Source organism: Idiotropiscis lumnitzeri, chromosome 13 (genome assembly GCF_059441095.1).
Source record: "Idiotropiscis lumnitzeri isolate Australia: NSW breed Sydney's pygmy pipehorse chromosome 13, RoL_Ilum_1.0, whole genome shotgun sequence".
NCBI lineage: Eukaryota > Metazoa > Chordata > Actinopteri > Syngnathiformes > Syngnathidae > Idiotropiscis > Idiotropiscis lumnitzeri.
In genome coordinates this window covers 7,161,725-7,180,690 of record NC_142403.1, presented here as the reverse complement: position 1 = coordinate 7,180,690, position 18,966 = coordinate 7,161,725, and the positions used below count along the sequence as shown (strand labels likewise).

Sequence of the window (18,966 nt, the reverse complement as noted above, 5' to 3'; positions counted from 1 at the left end):
GAGTGTGTTTGATTAGAGAAGCTGGTTGTGTTGACCCTGGTGGGCAGGTCACATGCGGTTTTCAGCCAGTCAACATCAACGTAAAGTCAATACTGACTTGGCTGCAGCAAGCTGACATTGTCAGAATGACATGGCAAATACAGATAATCATCAACAGCAGCAAGTGGAAGATAAATAAAAGCAACATACATTGCTAATCATACTGACATCATTTAGTACGTTGATTATTTTTGTCATTTCGTGTCCAACCTCATTTCATATTAGTGAGAGCTGTTTCCAAAATTGTTATATTGTTTGCACATGTCTGACAGGCCTTCACTTTTACATTCTAACGTTTAGAGGTGAATTTTATTTTAAGGTTTGCAAAAAAAAAAAGTCCGACTGTTTAATGTTTCAACATTTTGCACAACTTGCTGTTCTCTAACAAGATGCAGAATGGTTCGGAAAATAAACATTTGAAATTATCTTCTGTTTAAATGCCTGGTGGTATATGTAAACCAAAAGTAAATCTTTTCAAATCTCAAACTTCTTCTACCTTTAATGTGACCTATAAACTGTACATGTCAACTGAAAAATTGAAATCTGAATGGGGAAGCATAAATAAATTGGCCGAAAAATTGCACGCGCTCAATGTTACACTTTGTTGCACCGCATTCACCTTTTGGGGTAGGACTCTAACAGTGTTGCACATTTTGATTTGGCAATATTTGCCCACGGTCCTTTGCAGAAACACTCCAAATCTGTCAGATGGCGAGGGCATCTATACACACATGTACACACACGCACACGTACATGCACACACAAGTAAGGTTTCAGATTTTGGTGTCTTGTTCATCCACGACCCCGGTGGAAATAAATAATAATGTAAACGGATAGATGAGCATATAGTTTAAATAATAGTTTTTATATTTCTGTTAAGAAAAGATTGTATGCTCATACAGATGTGAAACCTAAACAAAAACAACTAAAACAATTATTTTATGGAGAAAAAAATTAAGGTGCAGCTCATAACATAATTTTTTATGAAGATTTTTTTTCTATATTTTTAGGTGCTTATAAGATGGGCTTTGTAAATCATAACTTTTTTTTCCCTCAGCCGGATATGATTTACTTATTTGATTTCGAATTCGTGACTAACAATTTGACATGCACACACAACTCTAGAAGAAGTCTTGATAACGAGGACTATTGCTTATCTGTGCAAAATAATTACTCTATACCACATATGTTATTGCATTATGTGTAACTGAAAAGCTAATGTAATTGACTTTAAATAAAACATCAATAAGGGAAGCAGGTTGATAACATGGTGAGTGACACTTGTCTTTACTTCCAAGTGCAGTTACTTGGTAGAATGCTGCCATCTAGTGGGCTAATGTGGAGACAAGTAAAGCATATCTTACGTTCACATTTTCAAAGTACTGTAAATGGTGACGTACTGTAACTGTTTTTGCATATGGTAATACAGTAATAGAACATTATGATGCCATTTCATATTAAAACCAAGAACAAAGCACATTTACTCACTCTGCTTTACATGAAGGAACAGCGTTCTGACCTTTTTATTTGTGGTTCACTCATGGGGAAAAATAGGTTATAAATGACGGGAAACATTATGTGACAACAGACATCATGCATTGCGTGCACATTTATATTATTATTATTATTATTATCAATGGAATTTTTTATTTGCCGAGAAATAAGAACCAACCACAAAACATTGTTTAACAAACACAATTTTGACCTCTAGATGGCGCCATTGTCCATTATTTCCACTAGAAGCGCATAACAGAAGCTGAGCTTTTCCGTACACTGTGGATAAACGAGACAGGGTTTGTTTGATAAACTCCTTTTTATTATTAATTTAACATTCAGACACGAGAGTGGGTCGAGTGCAGGTCTGTTATGTTATTCAGAGTACAACAGGTATTAAATTAAAGCAAAACACAAAGTTAAAGGTAAAGGTACTCGATTGCAGCGTTAGAAGAAATGTTTTTTTATGAATGGACGTTGTTTATTGCATGCATTGAAACAGAAACAAACGAAATATACACAGACAATATAATGGAATAACACATTTATAAACACTGTTCACATTCACAAATCTGTTTTATAGTATAGCTTGGAACATTGTTCAAGTTGATCTGGTGCTCGCATTTCTTCAGTGAATTCATCTCAGGCATTCAAAACAACATGGCACATTTTTAAAAAGCCTGTAGTACTCCTCTTGAATCTGAAAACCACAATGACAACAATGTCACAATTATCAGCCGTATTTCAGCAGCACTGCAAACTACGACGAGCATAATAATATAATAATAAGCTTGTTGCGAAATTAACCATGTTGTAAAATTTGAATTTACAGGACATTCATAGAAATATAGACTGGACATTTTTTTAACATGCATTTACTATTTTGCCACCAATTGTAATTATGAAGTAATTTTCAACAATATCCAGCCATGCTTCACTGCAATGTATTGCTTTCCATGAAAGGGTACTCCGGTTTCCTACCACATTCCACAGATATGCATGGCAGGTTGATTGAACACTCTAAATTGTCCCTAGCTATGAGTGTGAGTGTGGATGGTTTGTCTCTGTGCGCCCTGCGATTGGCTGGCAACCAGTTCAGGGTGTACCCTGAAGACAGGTGGGATAGGCTCCAGCACCCCCGTGACCCTAGTGAGAAGTGGCCTACATCATTATTATCATTATCTTTTTGTGCTGGAAAAAGTGGGTAGCTCTGGGCCAATTTTGAACCACTCTGTAAGTCACCAAGCCATAGAGGACTTTTATCTCTTCATGATCCCAAAATTAGTATGATCGTATTTCTAAAGGCAAAGTATGAAATATGTTTGTCTGAAGATTCAGGTACATTTTGTAGAAAACAGAGTTGTTGGGAGATCTTGCAGTTTACCTTTCAATGACATGCTCAAACACTAGCAAGTCTACTTCTGTTTCCGCAATATCAAGCACGTCGTACTTGGATGGACTGCGGTCAAACCGCCCTGATTTTGATGCCATTGAGGGAAGTTGCAAGGATTGACTGGGAAAAGAATACTCATATCCCATAATAGCGCACAAAGGCACATATGTCCTCGTTATGCCCGTTACCTGTGCAAAGTCGGGCAAAATATTAAAAAAAGAAACCTCCACCCATGTGCACAGTTAGACTGTGCTTTGCATTGGACTCCCACTCCCCACAAAAACAGGGCCCTTTGTGTTTAAATATGCTTTCACATTCGATATGAATCCATGTGACATTACCTTTCGGGAGAGCACGCAGAGGAAGATGAAGATGAACATTCCCTGGAAGGCGTTGGTGATGGTGAACAGATACGCCGTGAGCGTGTTCTCATAGAGGATGTGAAGCACTCCGAAAGTCCAGGTGGCGCCCAACACAAAGAGAAGCGCCACAGCTCCACGGGCACATGACCTGAGCAGCCGCAAGCAACACAATCAGCTAGACAACAACACCTGAGATGGAAAACACAAGTCTAATCTAGTATTCATAATCCCACCTGATGTTCTCGTAGTGGCTTGTTTCAGGCTTCTTCACCACAGTGTGTCGGTACACTTTGTAGATGATCACTCCAAAGGCAAGCAGATTCACCTGAGTGAAGATCAAAACAATCACATCACAATTTCCATCCTTTTTAGACTTCGAGCTGGCAACTTGATACTTTTTTTTTAGAGCGTGAGCGTCCTTGCAACTTGCTCAGATAACTTACCAGAATGATCAAACAGGCGGGTCCAATGAAGCTCCATATGAAGTGGTTCTCTGTGCTCAGCCAGCACCTAACATATAAAAGCAAGATGTCCCACTTAGCAACCTTGATTAATTGAATTTTGCCTGCCTTTTATCACTGGGCTTCAACTTCTATCCCTCCTGATCTGAATCAATAAAGCCTTGTTTGGGTCAGCAGCCCCCCCCCCACCCCCAAATGCAAACAGAAATGCAGACAAAAAAAAAATCAGTTCTGTAAAATACATGAAATAATAAAAAAAACATGCATTTATTTTTAATACTAAATAATATATTTTAAATCAGGCTATCTGCTGTAACCACATTCCACTTCCTTTGTCCCTTTTTTCCCAACCAGCCCTGTATTTAAAAATCAATGGATTTGTTTTTCCCCTCCCTAAAACACTCTCATGAATTTTAGTGAAAGTCTTTGTGCAAACCTTATTTGCGTCATCAAATAAAATAATAAAATATATATGCTCACATTTTATCAGTGCCATAATACTTGGAACCCAGCGTGGCTGAGATGGCCACAACCACTGCCGGGCTTCCATAACCGAAAATGTAAAAGTTACGGTGCAGGAAGCCTTTGTTGTAGATGACGCCAACCACTATTAAGTACAGATGGATGCCCTCGATGCACATCCAGGCAAAGGCCGCCAGGAAGAAATAGTGCAGGAGCCCCGCAATAATCGAGCAAAAGAGCTGCCAGGAAACAAAGAAAGAGAGAGAGAGAGAGAGAATATTTCATTTGAATGACCTGAAAACCATAAAAGTGTTCCTAAATGTTGATTTTCATGTTAGTCACACATTGCCTGCACTTCAACCAAGTAACCATAAACTGAAATTATATTGGTATACATAACGAAACAATAAAAATGACTAATTTAAAAAAAAAAAGCCATGAAGTGACTATCATATGTGAAAAAACTCACGTGTGCCCACAGAGTTGAATATGAGACTCAATTTTGAATGCCACATTAAATCATGAAAAAAGGAAAATAACGTCAGCACTTCTCATCCCGCAGAGGGACATTAGCCTGTTGACTCTTCTTCCATTGAAAAAAAAACAAACAAAAAAAGCAAAACAGCAGAACCTCTTAGGTCAACCACTGATTTGTTCAGAAGTGGTTAAAAAAATCCCATCAGAAATTCTTGAAATGAAAGTATTATCATCATCATGTATAAATTGAAGTAACACTCCTTACTTATTGTTTTGTACATTGTGTGCATCTTAAATTAAAATTACTTAAGTGTCTTTGTGTTAAACAGCATCTTTTATTACATGGAATAAATGTGGGAGGATACATTCATTAGCAATGCTGCCAACTATATCATCTTCAAAAACTATTTGAATTCTGCCAATTTATTTATTCTCACTGTTCTGTATTGTTTTTTTTAAACGCGCATAAGATAAGATAAGATAAGATAAGATGTCCTTTATTAGTCCCACAATGGGGAAATTTGAGGTGTTACAGCAGCATAACAACATGGCTCTTCTTTTTTTATTTTCCACCCATACAGTTTATTACCATTTATCCTCACTCTGAGTCGTGTGCGAACCGGAGGTAAATGCAGATTTAGATAAGTCACTTTGAAATCTTTGTTTCTGTATGGGGGCGTGGCGACTGTGTATGGTCATGTGACTGTCAGGTTCTGTTTGATTGAAATGAAGTGAAATGTCACAGTAGTTATGTGAGATTGGTGAAACACAGTCATGTGACACAAGTCTCCCTGACAGACCAAAACAGATGAACAAGAAGTAGATACAAATGCAAGTAGCAAGTAAAGTAATATTTTCGTTGCTGTCCTGTGAAAAGCACGTATGGACATTTTTGTCATTTTTTTCAAAACAATTTTTTCATTGGAATGACCAATAAAACCTTTTTTTACTACGACCAGCGTAATTTCTCCCAAACGTTACTTATGTAATTATAATGTAGTGAATGTAAATCGCTCCTACTCATCTCTGCCTCAGACTGATTACATCCCACAAAAGCACCGAAGCCAAAGAAAAAAGCGAATCCTGCTTAGAGCTAATTCCTTAATGTTGATTTTTGAGAGACATTAGATATTTTCTGTGAATTTCTTGGTATATTCGAAGCTATCCAACGTTCAGTCAATAAACTTCCGTGGTTTCACTGTCACCTGAGCAAATGGCAGCGTAGTAGTTCATTCGTCTGACAGGACAGCGTGTGCTCAATTTCTTATTCAGATTGTGTGAATGTGAGAATGGTCGTCTGTCTCCTTATGTGCAACTAGTGCCTTTCACGCAAATTCAGCTGGGGTAGGCCTCAGCTCCACATGACCCTGAACAGGGACAGTTGTATCGAAAATGAAATGGAAGGATTCTCAAAATGGGGTTGCGTGCCGTGCACTCCAAAATGTGCGCAAGACTGAAAGTGTAATAGTGGCTGTTAGAATAGTTACAAAGTGTGATTTTGTTTCAGAAAATATAGTTGAAAACATAATTTTTCTCTATACAATTTCACTTTTAACGAAAATACAATCACTCACTGTTACCCCCAGTCACCGTGCTTTCTTACACAGCATAAAAAAAAAAACAGATGAGAAACGTGCTCGCTTATCATAGTAGCTGTTTTCTTGTCTTTTTTGCATAATTATATGCAATATGTTAAAATAAAATTCTAATACATTTATGGGGGTTTGCCATCTATGTCTGGATGCTGGACGGAGCGTGCATGGCTTAAAATATTTGGGAAAGACATGGTCAAGCTCATGGTCGTTACCTTGTGCGTGTTCATGTTGATCCCCACCAGAAAGATGAACTCTGCCATAAAAAGACTGCAGCACAGGTTCTTATGAATGGTGGTCCTGGTGCTCTGGATCTCGCTGAAGAACCAGAAGGTGAAAATGCACATGGACAAACAGATGAGGGAGATGATCATCCCCAGCTGGGTGATGCGGGTCAAGACGGTTTGGTGGGCAACAAACTGAGAAGTAAAAAAAAATAATAGGCGGTCTGTTTCAATTTTAATCCAAAAGGCCTCTTCAGAAGAATCACAAGCAATGAAACCCTCACATTGGCTCGCCCCGACGACATGAGGATGGCAAAGTGTGTGAGGTGGTTGCAGGTGCACGTGGTCGCATTGCTGCTGATGTGCACGGTCTGGCAGCCGTGCGTGGACCAGTGACCCTGCAGGCTGTCACTTGTGTACTCCCAGAAGGCGCATTTGGTCACATCGGTTTTGAGGTCGACGGGCTTTGGAGGAGAGAAGGAAAAAAACAAGTCTTCTTAGATGAATCTCTGTATTGAATTTGCCTTACAGTGGAGGGAAATAAAATAATTAATCTAAATGGCAATGAAACACAATTGCAATTTGTAGCATCGGTTTGACAATCTAGTGAAATGTCTGCAAGATGTTGTCATTATATTTTATTTCAGAATTCTTGACTTGGTAGCATGATTACAAGCCAACTGTCAAGAAAATCATAAATCAGTGTGTTTTGGGATAGAACTACTATTCAGTTTCACAAATGTCATGGAAAATGTTTGATAAATCATTACTGTTATTCTCTGAATCTTAATTTTCCCTAAAAGTAAGATCTGGAGCCGAATACCAGCCAGCTTTTAATTGTGTTGTCAATAAAAGAATGTTTCAAATTTCCATGTAAGAATACGCATTTTGGATTTGGTTTGCTGTGGTTTCTCTTTTATTTAATGATAAATATATGTATATTATGTGTATATATTCTACTGATGGCAATTTTGGTCTTGAGGGGTAACAGTTATTTTTGTGCTCATTAAATTCTATAAAGACATATTTGAAAGAGAAAATTGTGAAGTTATAAGTAATTGTGTTGGGAATACAGAAAAAAATCAGACTGTCATGACAGGAAACTTATCAATTTAGGTGACTGTATAAAGATTTATGTCCGTTCTTGAAAAAGTTTTACATGCGTTATATTGTGCAATTCAACTTGTAAACCGCACTTTTGTCAGCTATTTTTCTTGAAATTGTTTTTCTTTCTTTTTAGTGTAGCCCAATTGCCACAACCGCATATTCAAACCTCACAGTGGTTATGATGCGTATTGCTATTTTGGATCTAATATTTCAAACTGAATCAAAATCTGCCAGGAAGCAATGTTTTAGTAAGGTACTGCACAAAGATGCTTACTGCAGCAGAATGACCAGATATTAAGGGGAACTCCCCACCAAAAGGTTCTGCACTGCACATTTGCAGCAGCGGCAAATTGAGTGAAAGCCAGCATGCCCATTCATCTTTACCTCGACGTGCCTGAGAGTGAAGATGACATGGTCAAGTTGGTAGACGTCAGCAGGTTTGACGGCCGCTGCCACCACTTGGGAATTGACGGTGATTTCCCCCGTTTCTGCATAGCGCGAGTAGTCGGTGACACCCGGGTCGATGCTCGGCTTCAGGATGTCTCCAATGCTGTCATATCGCACAAACACCACTGACACGCTCTCTGATGGACAACACAAGTTGAGCAAACCAGTCACGACGGTCAAACCTTATTTTTTGGGCTGTATTTGATGACTGACAAGGAGTGTCAAACTTCACTTTACAGAGATTTGTAATGTCTCAACAGCCATTATCTGAAAGATATTTCTTTATTTAACTTGCATGAGTGATTTCTTCCATTTTAGAAATGAACAAATAGATCATTTATTTCACCGATCCAGGTTGCGCTCAATACCTCGCTTTGGATTCACAGTTGCTTGTGATCACGGATCCCAACATTATCTTATAGAAATGCGATGTGATTGCAACACATCACATCTCATCATGGGCCCAAAATTCTCTCTTTAAAGTCCCCGTGAAGTCAAAGAAAAGGCTTTTTAATTGGACACAAGACGGAGAAATGTTGTTTATAATTTGAATGATTCCAAACATTGCTCTATATATATATATATATATATATATATATATATATATATATATACATATAAAAACAAGAAAAAAAAACTTCAAACTTGTTTAAGGTTTATGCTTTTATCTGTGCCCCAACCAGACCCTGTAGAAAGGATGGATGCGAATTCATCGGGCAAACATTCTGAAAGCAACACATCCCCACATGTTTGCGCGAAAAAAATAGACCTGTTTAAAGACACCAGTTGAAACTCCAGAAATACAACCCACTGGGTCACTGTGGGCATTTCCACACTATGATGCGAGGTGCTAGCCACCAGCTAGCCCTCGAGCTAACAGGCTTTGGTGGCGTCACCTCTTTGCTTGGCAATTTCTTTCAAGAGCTGTTCCATAAATTGTGGGATCTAGAGAAGCATTTTTGGATTATTGACAGCTATCTAGATAACTGCAAGATGCACATAGTTCTCAGTTTTCAGCAATTATCTTCAAACATGTATAATGTATTTGTATGACACATGCATGATTTCACTTTACATGTATTTTAATATTTGAACCATATTGTTTTTGCATATTCCCAATCTCTGCAAAAAAAAAAAATGTATTTTATGTCTGGTGCCATTATGGTCATCTATGGATTTATACTTTTGTTGTTTTCCTCTTCTTCCTCATTGATTTTCTGCTCTGAAATTATGCTTCCAACATTAAGGGAGGAGTTTTGGAACTCCCTTTCTGTTCCCAGTCCACAATACAAGGTCTACGAAGGATGAACTCGAGCAGAGATTGTGAGTCAGGTACGCTTGACCGCTGCACGAACGTTTCAACATTGATTTAATTGAGTTGAGACTCACCATTACTGTCCTCCTTTGGTCTCATCTTTGGAGTTAGTGTCACGATGTTCCCGCCCATGGTGGATGACAATATGGCTTTTTTGTGATTGGCATCAAAAGAGAACAGTTTCATTTCTGTGGAAGAGAATCGACGGATGATCATCACGATGAGCATTACTCAAAGTGTAAATCATGACTTTACCCATTTGTGTGTCTTTAATTTGAAGCTCATTTGGAGTTTGGAGGCTGTGAGCCAAAGTAAGAGCACTTTCTTCAACAGTATGCAGAAGCTTGGTGACGGTTCGTTCTCGGCGCTCCTCTTTAATCTTGCTCCACGCCACCAGCTCATCCTTCTCAACCAAGTTGTTTACTGCTTTAACTAATTTCTGTTGACAAGAGCATTTTGCACGTGTTATTCCTCCAATGAAATATGGACGCTAATCCTGCAAGATAAAAGGCATCATGGTCAAAAGAATGAGTGAGAAGAATGAAACATGCGAGTGAGGATTACTGTGAGAGTGGAGTGGACAACAGGCGGTTTGACGGGCTGATCCTTTCCTCCTGTGGTCAGCAACGACGTGGAGCGGCTCAAGGCCTCGACGTACGCAATCACTTCGACAGAGGTCAGATCTCCGGACGACTGGTGAGCAATTTCATTCAGTAGGCTTAGGGGCTCAGTCAGGTTGGCCAACTAAAAGGGCAGCAGAAAAGCAACTAACATTGCATTCAGTGAGACAAAACATTTTCAATGACGACAAAAAAGAAACAGAAGCACTAACAAAGCAGTTAAGGGTGTTGTTATTAAATTGGTTTCCACGATTTCACTTCCAGACTCACTTGCACTCTGATGAGCTCCGATATAAAACTTGTATTATAAACAAGGATAATAAAGCTGAGTTTTGTTTGACACTGTCAAGGAGTAATAACCATTTTCATTAGTGATGTTGTGATTTGCTGTCATGTTAATCCTGTCTGGGAGATGTTGGTAATATTTACCCATCTTGTGTTGCAAAATTAAGAAATCCATCCATCCTTTATCTGAGCCGCTTATCCTCACGCTTCTCCCAGCTGTTGGGCAGTAGGCAGGGCACACCCTGCACTGGTTGCCAACCAATCGCAGGGCACACAAAGACAAACAACCACTTGTGCTCACAATCACACCATGGGACAATTTAGATCATCCAATCAACCTACCTACATGACTTTAGAATGTGGGAGGAATCCGGAGTACCCGGAGAAAACCCATGTAGGCACGGGGAGAACATGCAAACTCCACACGCACGGGAAGGCCGGGGTCAGTATCGAACCCTGCACCTCTGAACTGTCAGGCCATTGTGCTAACCAGTCGTCCACCGTGACGCTCAAATTAAGGAAATCAAATATCAAAACTGCAAACAGTGTTAAAACACAATCCAGTGGGACCATGAAGGTTGAAAAAAAATATACAACCATTGAACGAAACGTTTTATTGAAAAATTATGCCACAAAGTTCAAACAACTGGAGTTTGACCAATCACCGCACGAGACGCGAGTGTCAAATAACTCGTCAACTTGCTGCTGAGAATGTGATTGACTGTGTCTCCAGACCTGGGGGTGTTCAGATCAAATTTCAGCTGACCCTACTCGCCCTGGACAGAGCCAGTTCAACCATCTCCCCTCGGGCAGGAGGTTGCGGTCTATTCGGACAACAACCTAGCACCACATAAAGAGTTATCACACTCATGAGCCTCACACACACACACAAAAAATGGTATCACCTAAACTTCACACCAACACCTGATTGTTTGGGCCATCACACGTATTTTCTTCTTTCTTAGACTACATACACTTACGTTTTCTTGTTAACAGTTGGGTTTCATGTTGCACCATCAAACAAAAACTGTAGCTTACATTTCACTGACAATGGCAATAAAATTGATACTCATTCTTATTCTGACATGTAGACATCATTTCAGCTAGAATAAAACATTTATTCTGTGTGCCACTTTTGACTCTTCCTTTGTCCTTTTGTGACACTGAAAGGATAATGATGGAAGAGGAGGAAAAGATATCTGCCAGAAGTTAAATAAAGGAACTCACAATTTCTAACCACAAAAAACTCAAATTACTACTTCAGATGATAATGAATGACCAGCAGTAAGAGTAGGTTGTGTTCATGGTTTTGGTTTGGTAGGTTTCTAATTCCTGTTTTTGTTCCATTGTTGTAGACTTTATAAGAATCACTTCCTGGCTCAAGACTTCAGCACTCTTTTCAGAGACAGCCGCCTGTGCACTTCGCGTAACGTTGGCCGAACTTTGCATCATCATCATCATCGGAGATCTTGCACTTCCGTATAAACATACATTGCGAGCGTCAATCTCCTGCATCGTTACACTTTAAAAGTGTTTAGTTTCAAAGGATCTCTGAGTAACGTGTTAGACTGCTACGTTAGCTGTAAGCAAAAGCCACTGACTGGTTCTTTGCTGGACACTTTGTGATCAAATAGAGGTGGCGAAACAGTCCGTCTCTCCGGCCCGGCTGGATGCCCATTTTTGGGGCGGGTTATGATAAATTTTAAAAAAAGAGTAAGAGCAATAAAGCCCGTAGGTTGATTTTAGTGCGGCCCACGAATCAGCCCACGTGCGTGTGATGATACCATTACAAGAGAGTCGGCAATACCACAATGCCTATAAGACCATGTTCATGGAGAAGGAGAAAGAAGAAGACAAATAAGCTCATAAAAAGACCACGATCAGGTAAGCGCATTTGAATCGTAAATTAGCCAGCGAATGATGTTTAAATAAACTTCTGCCGTTGGCATCTCTCCTGCGGCAGCGTCAAGCACAGACGCATTTTTTTTTTTTTTTTCGAGATGGCCGGAACCGGGTTGGGGGCCGACAATTTTTATGAATGATGCCAGAGGGTCGAGGCCGGAACCGAACCAAATTTTATGACAGGAGGGTTGAAGGTTTAAATCCTGGTGTGGGTAATAGATATCACACCTGTCTTCTTCCGGTGCAAGGTGCAATTGAGCTATTGGGCAAGTCAATGCAGTCCTTTTTTTTTTTTTCTTCAGTGGCATTGCTTTGGAGGTAATTGGTTTGGGGCAGGTGATTTGGCGGCATACAAATTGAATTGCAGTGAATCATTATCTTTTTAAAGGCAGGTTATTAGATTTACAGTAGCTCTTGTATTGTAATTAGATTGTGCAGGTGTACCTAATCAAGTGTATCGTCTGAGTCATTTTCAGCCACAGTCTAAGGCACCGGTGTCAAACTCGAGGCCCGGGGGCCAGATCTGGCCCGCAACCTCATTTTATGTGGCCCGCAAAGGGCAAATCATCTGCATCAACTTCCTGTTTCTAGCATATTTTCTTCACTTTTAACAACACTGAGATATGAGATATTGCCATTTATGTTACCAATCCTCCCCTTTTAAAATAAATAGAAAAATTGTTGAACAATTACTTACTAGCTTCTGATTTCAAAACTGGCTTTCCAATCAATTTATATGAGTTCACAGTCATACCGGCCCTCTGAGGGAAACCACAACTACGATGTGGCCCGTCCACAAAAATGAGTTTGACACCCCTGGTCTAATGCATTGCCACTGTTCGTTTTTGGTCGTCTTTGTTGTAAACTAACAGTCTGGAGATTTATTTAGTTTCTGCAATGAGACATGCTTCTGGTAACTTGCGTCCAAACGGGAGTTTGCTGATTATCTATCTGTGCTTTCTTGAGGATGTCAATCAAATGAGATCTGTTAAAAGCCAGTGGATGGGCTACTTACATATTCCAGTGTTTTATTGACCGTCTGTGTGATGCAGCCAATGTTGTCATGGCAGTGTTTTTGGGGATGATCTGAAAAATAACAAAATTAGTTGAGTCGACCTCAACGAAAAGGCTTGTTACCGCCCATTTTAGCAGTCAGAATTTTATGCAACATCAACATTTAGAGAGTTTACAACATGGGCAGCAGGCAACATTTGCAAGTGCGAAAGCGACTTTGTATAAATCTAAACATGAGCGAATGCGGTGCATGTGTATTCTTCCTTCTCATACTGACCTTTACATCTTCCACCTTGCTCTGGATGAAAGTGCTTAGTGCCAGAAGTTGGGATGTAATCACGCTGACAAGTGCAATAGAAAGATCCATTGATATTATGGCAGTGCGAGTTCGGTCCGCATGCCTGTCCTGCCTCACATTCATCAATGTCTGAATAATGCACACAAAGAGCTCACCTTCAGTTTCAAGCAAACACAACGCGCTTAAAGGGAATTCTGCACATGAGCGAGGCAAGCATATACCGTAACATAACGTAATGACACATAATGAAATCTAAGCATCATAATTGATAACTTGATTCCTTTTATGATATCCTTAGTAATAATGATGCATAATCATTCTTAAGGTGCATTACACGTTTCTATTATGTGTGTGGGCTGAGAAGTACAGAGTTGTACATTTTCAATGAATGTAGTGTTGTTCAAGCTGCATATCGGGCCAAAGTTCTGGAGTGAATTCTCCGTGCAGCAGATGGGGAGGAAGCGAAAGGCCCAGGGAAGAAGCACCTCCAATGTGTTTATTCTCCATAGTTCAGTGAAAGACAAAACAGTTCGCACATTCACACGCTGTTCGAGCAGCTAACACCAAACAGCTGTTCAACTGCGTTCACACGCATTGAGAAGGTAGATCAGTAATTTGCAAATACATTAGCATAATGACACAAAGAAAATCACACATAACATCCGTTACATTTCTTAAAGCTTTAATTAATGCTGTTGGTAACTTTCTGAATTTTCCACCTTATTTTATTAATTTTGAAGTCATTCAATTATTTGAAGTATGTTGATGATAACTAAAACCTACGAAGCTTTTAGGACACAAGATCATTTTCTAATATTAACTAGCGTTCGTTCTTACGACCACTTGGAACTATGAAAAGTGGACTCGCTCTGACTGCATAAATTACAATGCACGTAAATGTTTTCCACCTTCTTATGTAAGAAACGAGACTGCAGGGCTGCGTCATATCATTTTGTAACTCCATAAAAAAATTGTCAGACTAAACAAAGCTCCTTGCAGCTGGTCATGGGTTCCTCAAAAGTCAAGTCACATGGGAGGCCAAGTGATTTATTATTTTTTTTTTTTCCAAGTACTAAAATGGTTCCCTGTTACAGGTTGCCTAAGGAGTGGATCACCTCCAGAGGTAAAAAAAATCTTGTCAAATTCAAGTTTATAGGTTTAAAGGGAAACATTAACTTAAGTCTGGGTAAAGTGAAACGACTCCAGAACTGGAGAACCTTACTTCAGTGGTACAGGTCACAATTTTGCAAGTTTGAGAGTTCTGTGATATGTTCATGTTAAGTATAATTGTTCAGTCTGAAATATTTACATATGACTCAAATTAGTTTCCGAAATGCCCATTACCTATGCACTCAGTGCCATCATTCGTCTGGAACTTGGCCTGTCCAGTTGAAGTGTAACCAGGCAAACACGTACAGTAGTAACTACCCATCGTGTTGGTGCAGTTGCCTTTGTTGCCGCAGATGTTTGTCACATTCTGGCATTCATTGTCATCTGTGGCAAGAAGAAAAGAACATTACAGTTTCTTGGGAAACCATCTCTGCATAATTTGGCTGTTAATCACTTGGCTTGAGACTGTCTGATGACTGAAGACAAAGGAAAACAGCATTGCATTTGCGTACCAACACGCATCAAGAAAATCATTAATACAAGCCATTCATCCTGTTTTGCCCATTGACCTGATTTGGTCAAAAGAAATGGAATTGTTTGTTTATAAATGGGGCCAGTGAAGAACACTTTTCCCACCAGAATGAACATGTGACATCATGTTGAAGTGATCAGACAGTATACTGTTTGATATTAATGCATGACTAGTGAGAGGCAAGCTTTCTGAGAACTGAACAATTGTGTGTGAACAAGATGTAGAAATGATGGCATTACATGTATATTCTTTAAAAAAAAATGTAGGTGGATCCATAGGATTTTATTCCGTGCAACTACTAGACAAAATTAAATTGAGTGAATTCAACAAAAAATATTTTCAGTGTATTATGCTTCTAACAACTGTTTTTTTTTTTTTTTATTGCATGATAACTAGGGATTGATACGATATGATGTTTTTCTTCTGAGGTGTTATATTTCCTCCTTTTGGCATTTGGCTCTGGTATGTGTGATGGATTAGTTCTTTCGAGACAATTAAATGTGTTCGTGTATTTTTTTTTTTTTAGTTTGAAGGGAAGAATGCACACACCATTATAACCGGAATGTCCGCCTCACAAGCACCGAAACAAAAATTTATCAAATGGATTTGATGCTGTGTAAACACAGTATTCCCTCATTCCTAAACAAAACGTTTTTTTGTTTTGGCTCGGAGACAAGTTGCATATGCAACGTCCTTGTTCCGGAACATATGCAACGTCCTTGTTCTGGAAGGGTTTTGTGATTTTGTGCGTCATCCTATTTTAAACAATATTCATTTAAACAGCCGATCTCGGACTAGAATCATTTCAACTGACATGACCCTTCTCTGACCATGCAGTTTACTGGAACTGACTTGGTATGAAATTCCAATGCTGTTTTCATGTGTTTATGTATGACAAATACTGTGCCTTTCCTCTCATCTGTACTTTGTGCACAAAGGTTGTCCAAGAGGGGATATCCTGCCTTCTCATGAGAGGTGACTAGGACTCAGAAGGGAAATACCTCGCAACATGCACAGGATGCGTTAGCAGTGGCTCTGACACAAGCATCGCACCTGCATGTTCACTTTCATGTTTCATCAGAGGCATCATCAAAATAAAAAATGGCTTTTCTCCGCTTACATAACAAAAACACCAAGCAGGGTTAAGATGGAACAGACGATTTGGAGACTGAACTTTATTCAACCCTCTTCATCCCAAAATTATCTGCCGTGTTTATGTGATGGAAAGTTCAATTTAAAGCACAGTGCAAAATTGTTGGGCCGCCATTAGATGTGTTTTAATAGCAATACCATAATGTTAATATAGAACTAAAATCACAAGACTTTTTAAACAGTATTTTTTGTGCAATCTAATAACTGTAAGTGCCTTATTGTTTACCGGTACTAGTTTACAACGACAAAATAAATGCTGTGCAAAGGTTTCATTCAACAATGCTTGTGATTGCCCAGGACATTTGCACAGACGGCAATGAGTTCATTGCAATGGATATGTTTCTGTCCAACTCAGCAATATGTGAAAATCTGCACCATATAGAGAAAATATATGAACCTTTTTATTAAATGTTCACTTGTCCCCCGATTGTAAAACATTTAAATGTATTGAAACGCATTATGAACTCATTGAAGAAATGTTTGCACGAGCTCAATGATGGCAAGCAAACAATGTACAGAAACGATGGTACATATTCTAGTATTTGAGCGTTAGATATGTGCCTTTAAGGAGTTTGATGGGGTGAGCTGGAGCGAGGTTGGCCAGTTGGCTCAAGCTGTGGCAAGCTCCAGAAAAATGTGTCCACAATTTTTATGAATAAGGCCGGAGGGTCGATGCCGCATTGGTTTTCATGATTGACACAATTGGAAATAAGAACATTCAGATGAAAAATATTCTGAAAGTGAATTTCTATAGGTTGGCAGCTGTATTTGTTTCAGCATACATTTTTATTTAGTATTGGAGTGAGAAGCTGAAACTGCCAATGTAAAGGAAATATGTTTGACTAGCAAATACAAAATACTTTCGGTAACTTTCGAATGCACTCGCAAATACATATTTTCCAGTAAAAAATCTTTACTGCACACAGGCAGTTTCACTCTTCGATTGTACTACTCTTTGTCTGTTGTCAGTAATTCTCTCCCAATACAGTTCTCTAATTATTATTTTAGATTTATCACAAAAATAATTAGCAGGGATAACTGTGGTACCTATGTGATAATAAAAGACAGCTTATGAAGTAAGAAGAGCAGTCACAAAATTGGTTGACCAGCTTCCTGGATAATAGACCTTTAACTTTAATCTTAATATTTAAAATGGCCACTTGCTCATGGAATAAACAACAGTAGTAGATTGTCACAGAAAATTTAAAACAGAGCCCTTATTTAACATATCAGTCAGCCCATTTGGCACTTGCTTATAAGGTTCCGCTAAGAATTCAATTTGCTACCCGTTATAATGTGTTTTTATAATCAGAGAACCTACCAGTAATTTATGAAATTCACAACATTTTGAAATGTCTATAAAACATACACACCAGACTATCAAGACTAAAACTATTCAGTGAATATTTTTGTGGATTGCTATTTACCGTTGCAAAACGTAGTCCCATCTCCGGTATATCCATGCTCACAAAAGCAAGCCTCGTTGGAGCCATTCAAAGCCTTGCATGTTGCAAGTTTGTGGCAAGAATCACAAATGTCAGCGAAACGGCAGGGGTCCATCATACTGGAGAGCCATGCTGTATGGACACAATCGCAAAACAGAACCTTAGAATATATACCACAACATTTTAGTCACTGCATTGGTGTCACATATGTAACACAAGTTGCTTGATTACAGCGGTCTCTTCGGAATGTTCATATATTTGTTAATGGTAACATTAAGCGCAAATTAAACCATGTAATGTTTGCTTGCTTCACGTACCTGTCAAAAGTATTAGTTTCATTGGTGACCAGAGCGAAGACTCCATAATTGCACTGGTTCTGTATGTGGCTTTTAGCAGGCTGTGTGCGGTGGGCGGGCTTCTGACGTGGTCCATTTCCTTACATCACTTTTCCTGTTTCCCTAAACCTGGCCCTTCCTGTCCTGATTTTTAAACTGCTTCTTCCAAACTTGACGAGCAGCACAGTCCCTTCAATGCCTAATATTCTCCAAAAAAGTGCTTCATTTTACTACTGCTACCATAAACCGTCAAATGTTTAGAAGCATTTGTGTTTGTGCTTCTAGTCTTCCTGTGTTTCATGTTGCCCTTTGGAAAGTCTCGGTTACCATTGTTCCGATTGTCCAATGAGAGTTGACTCAGGACACAACAACGCAGACATGGCTGGAGTCAAAGATGACCTCCTCCCTTCCGCAGATAACTTTACATAACACCACTGTTGCCATCTTCAACGACACATTCCTGGGTAAAAGGCCTGTACAGTGTCTTGTCATCTTGCTGCGTTTTAATAATTTAAGATTTTAGCTGCTTCTTCTAACAACACTAAATTCTTTTTGCTGACATTTTTATACAAATCAGCAACATGCAACAATTTTATGTATTATTTTTTAAAATGTATTATTTTATTTATTTGTGTAATCTTTTTGTTTAGCGGCATTTTCAATTTTTTTCGATCCAGAATGAACACAGATTTTTCTTTTATTCATATTTACAATACTAGCACAAATTCAATCATCAAGATCATCAATCATTAGTCATAATAATCAGTTAATTGATGATGAGGAATTTGGTGAATTATGTGAGATTGAATGTTGATTCATTGAGTTTTGAAGGAAATGGTGGCAAGAAAACTGCACTACTCGGCTCTGTTGATTGCGTTTCAACTAGTTTATGGTCTTAAG

At 38.9% G+C, this 18,966-nt stretch overlaps 1 protein-coding gene across 2 annotated transcripts in view; it reads right to left on the bottom strand.

The window, feature by feature from the left end:
* Nucleotides 1–1,833: 1,833 nt before the first annotated feature.
* The window catches only part of adgrl4 (adhesion G protein-coupled receptor L4), a 37,852-nt gene continuing 20,719 nt past the window's right edge, over nt 1,834–18,966 (bottom strand). The window contains exons 1-16 of one of the 2 annotated variants that reach the window (XM_088314072.1): nt 18,049–18,335; nt 17,714–17,863; nt 14,837–14,986; nt 13,472–13,621; nt 13,196–13,266; nt 9,938–10,117; nt 9,629–9,812; nt 9,448–9,561; nt 7,996–8,195; nt 6,789–6,968; nt 6,496–6,699; nt 4,230–4,450; nt 3,732–3,798; nt 3,522–3,613; nt 3,268–3,436; nt 1,834–2,233 (exon numbers count right to left, since the gene is read on the bottom strand). In XM_088314072.1, coding sequence (XP_088170198.1) covers nt 2,171–2,233; nt 3,268–3,436; nt 3,522–3,613; nt 3,732–3,798; nt 4,230–4,450; nt 6,496–6,699; nt 6,789–6,968; nt 7,996–8,195; nt 9,448–9,561; nt 9,629–9,812; nt 9,938–10,117; nt 13,196–13,266; nt 13,472–13,621; nt 14,837–14,986; nt 17,714–17,863; nt 18,049–18,163 — 2,310 coding nt within the window. In that variant the 5' untranslated portion in view covers nt 18,164–18,335 and the 3' untranslated portion in view covers nt 1,834–2,170. Of the gene's footprint in view, nt 2,234–3,267; nt 3,437–3,521; nt 3,614–3,731; nt 3,799–4,229; nt 4,451–6,495; nt 6,700–6,788; nt 6,969–7,995; nt 8,196–9,447; nt 9,562–9,628; nt 9,813–9,937; nt 10,118–13,195; nt 13,267–13,471; nt 13,622–14,836; nt 14,987–17,713; nt 17,864–18,048; nt 18,336–18,966 lie in introns of those variants that run through there. The other variant, XM_088314073.1, reaches the window with a different exon arrangement.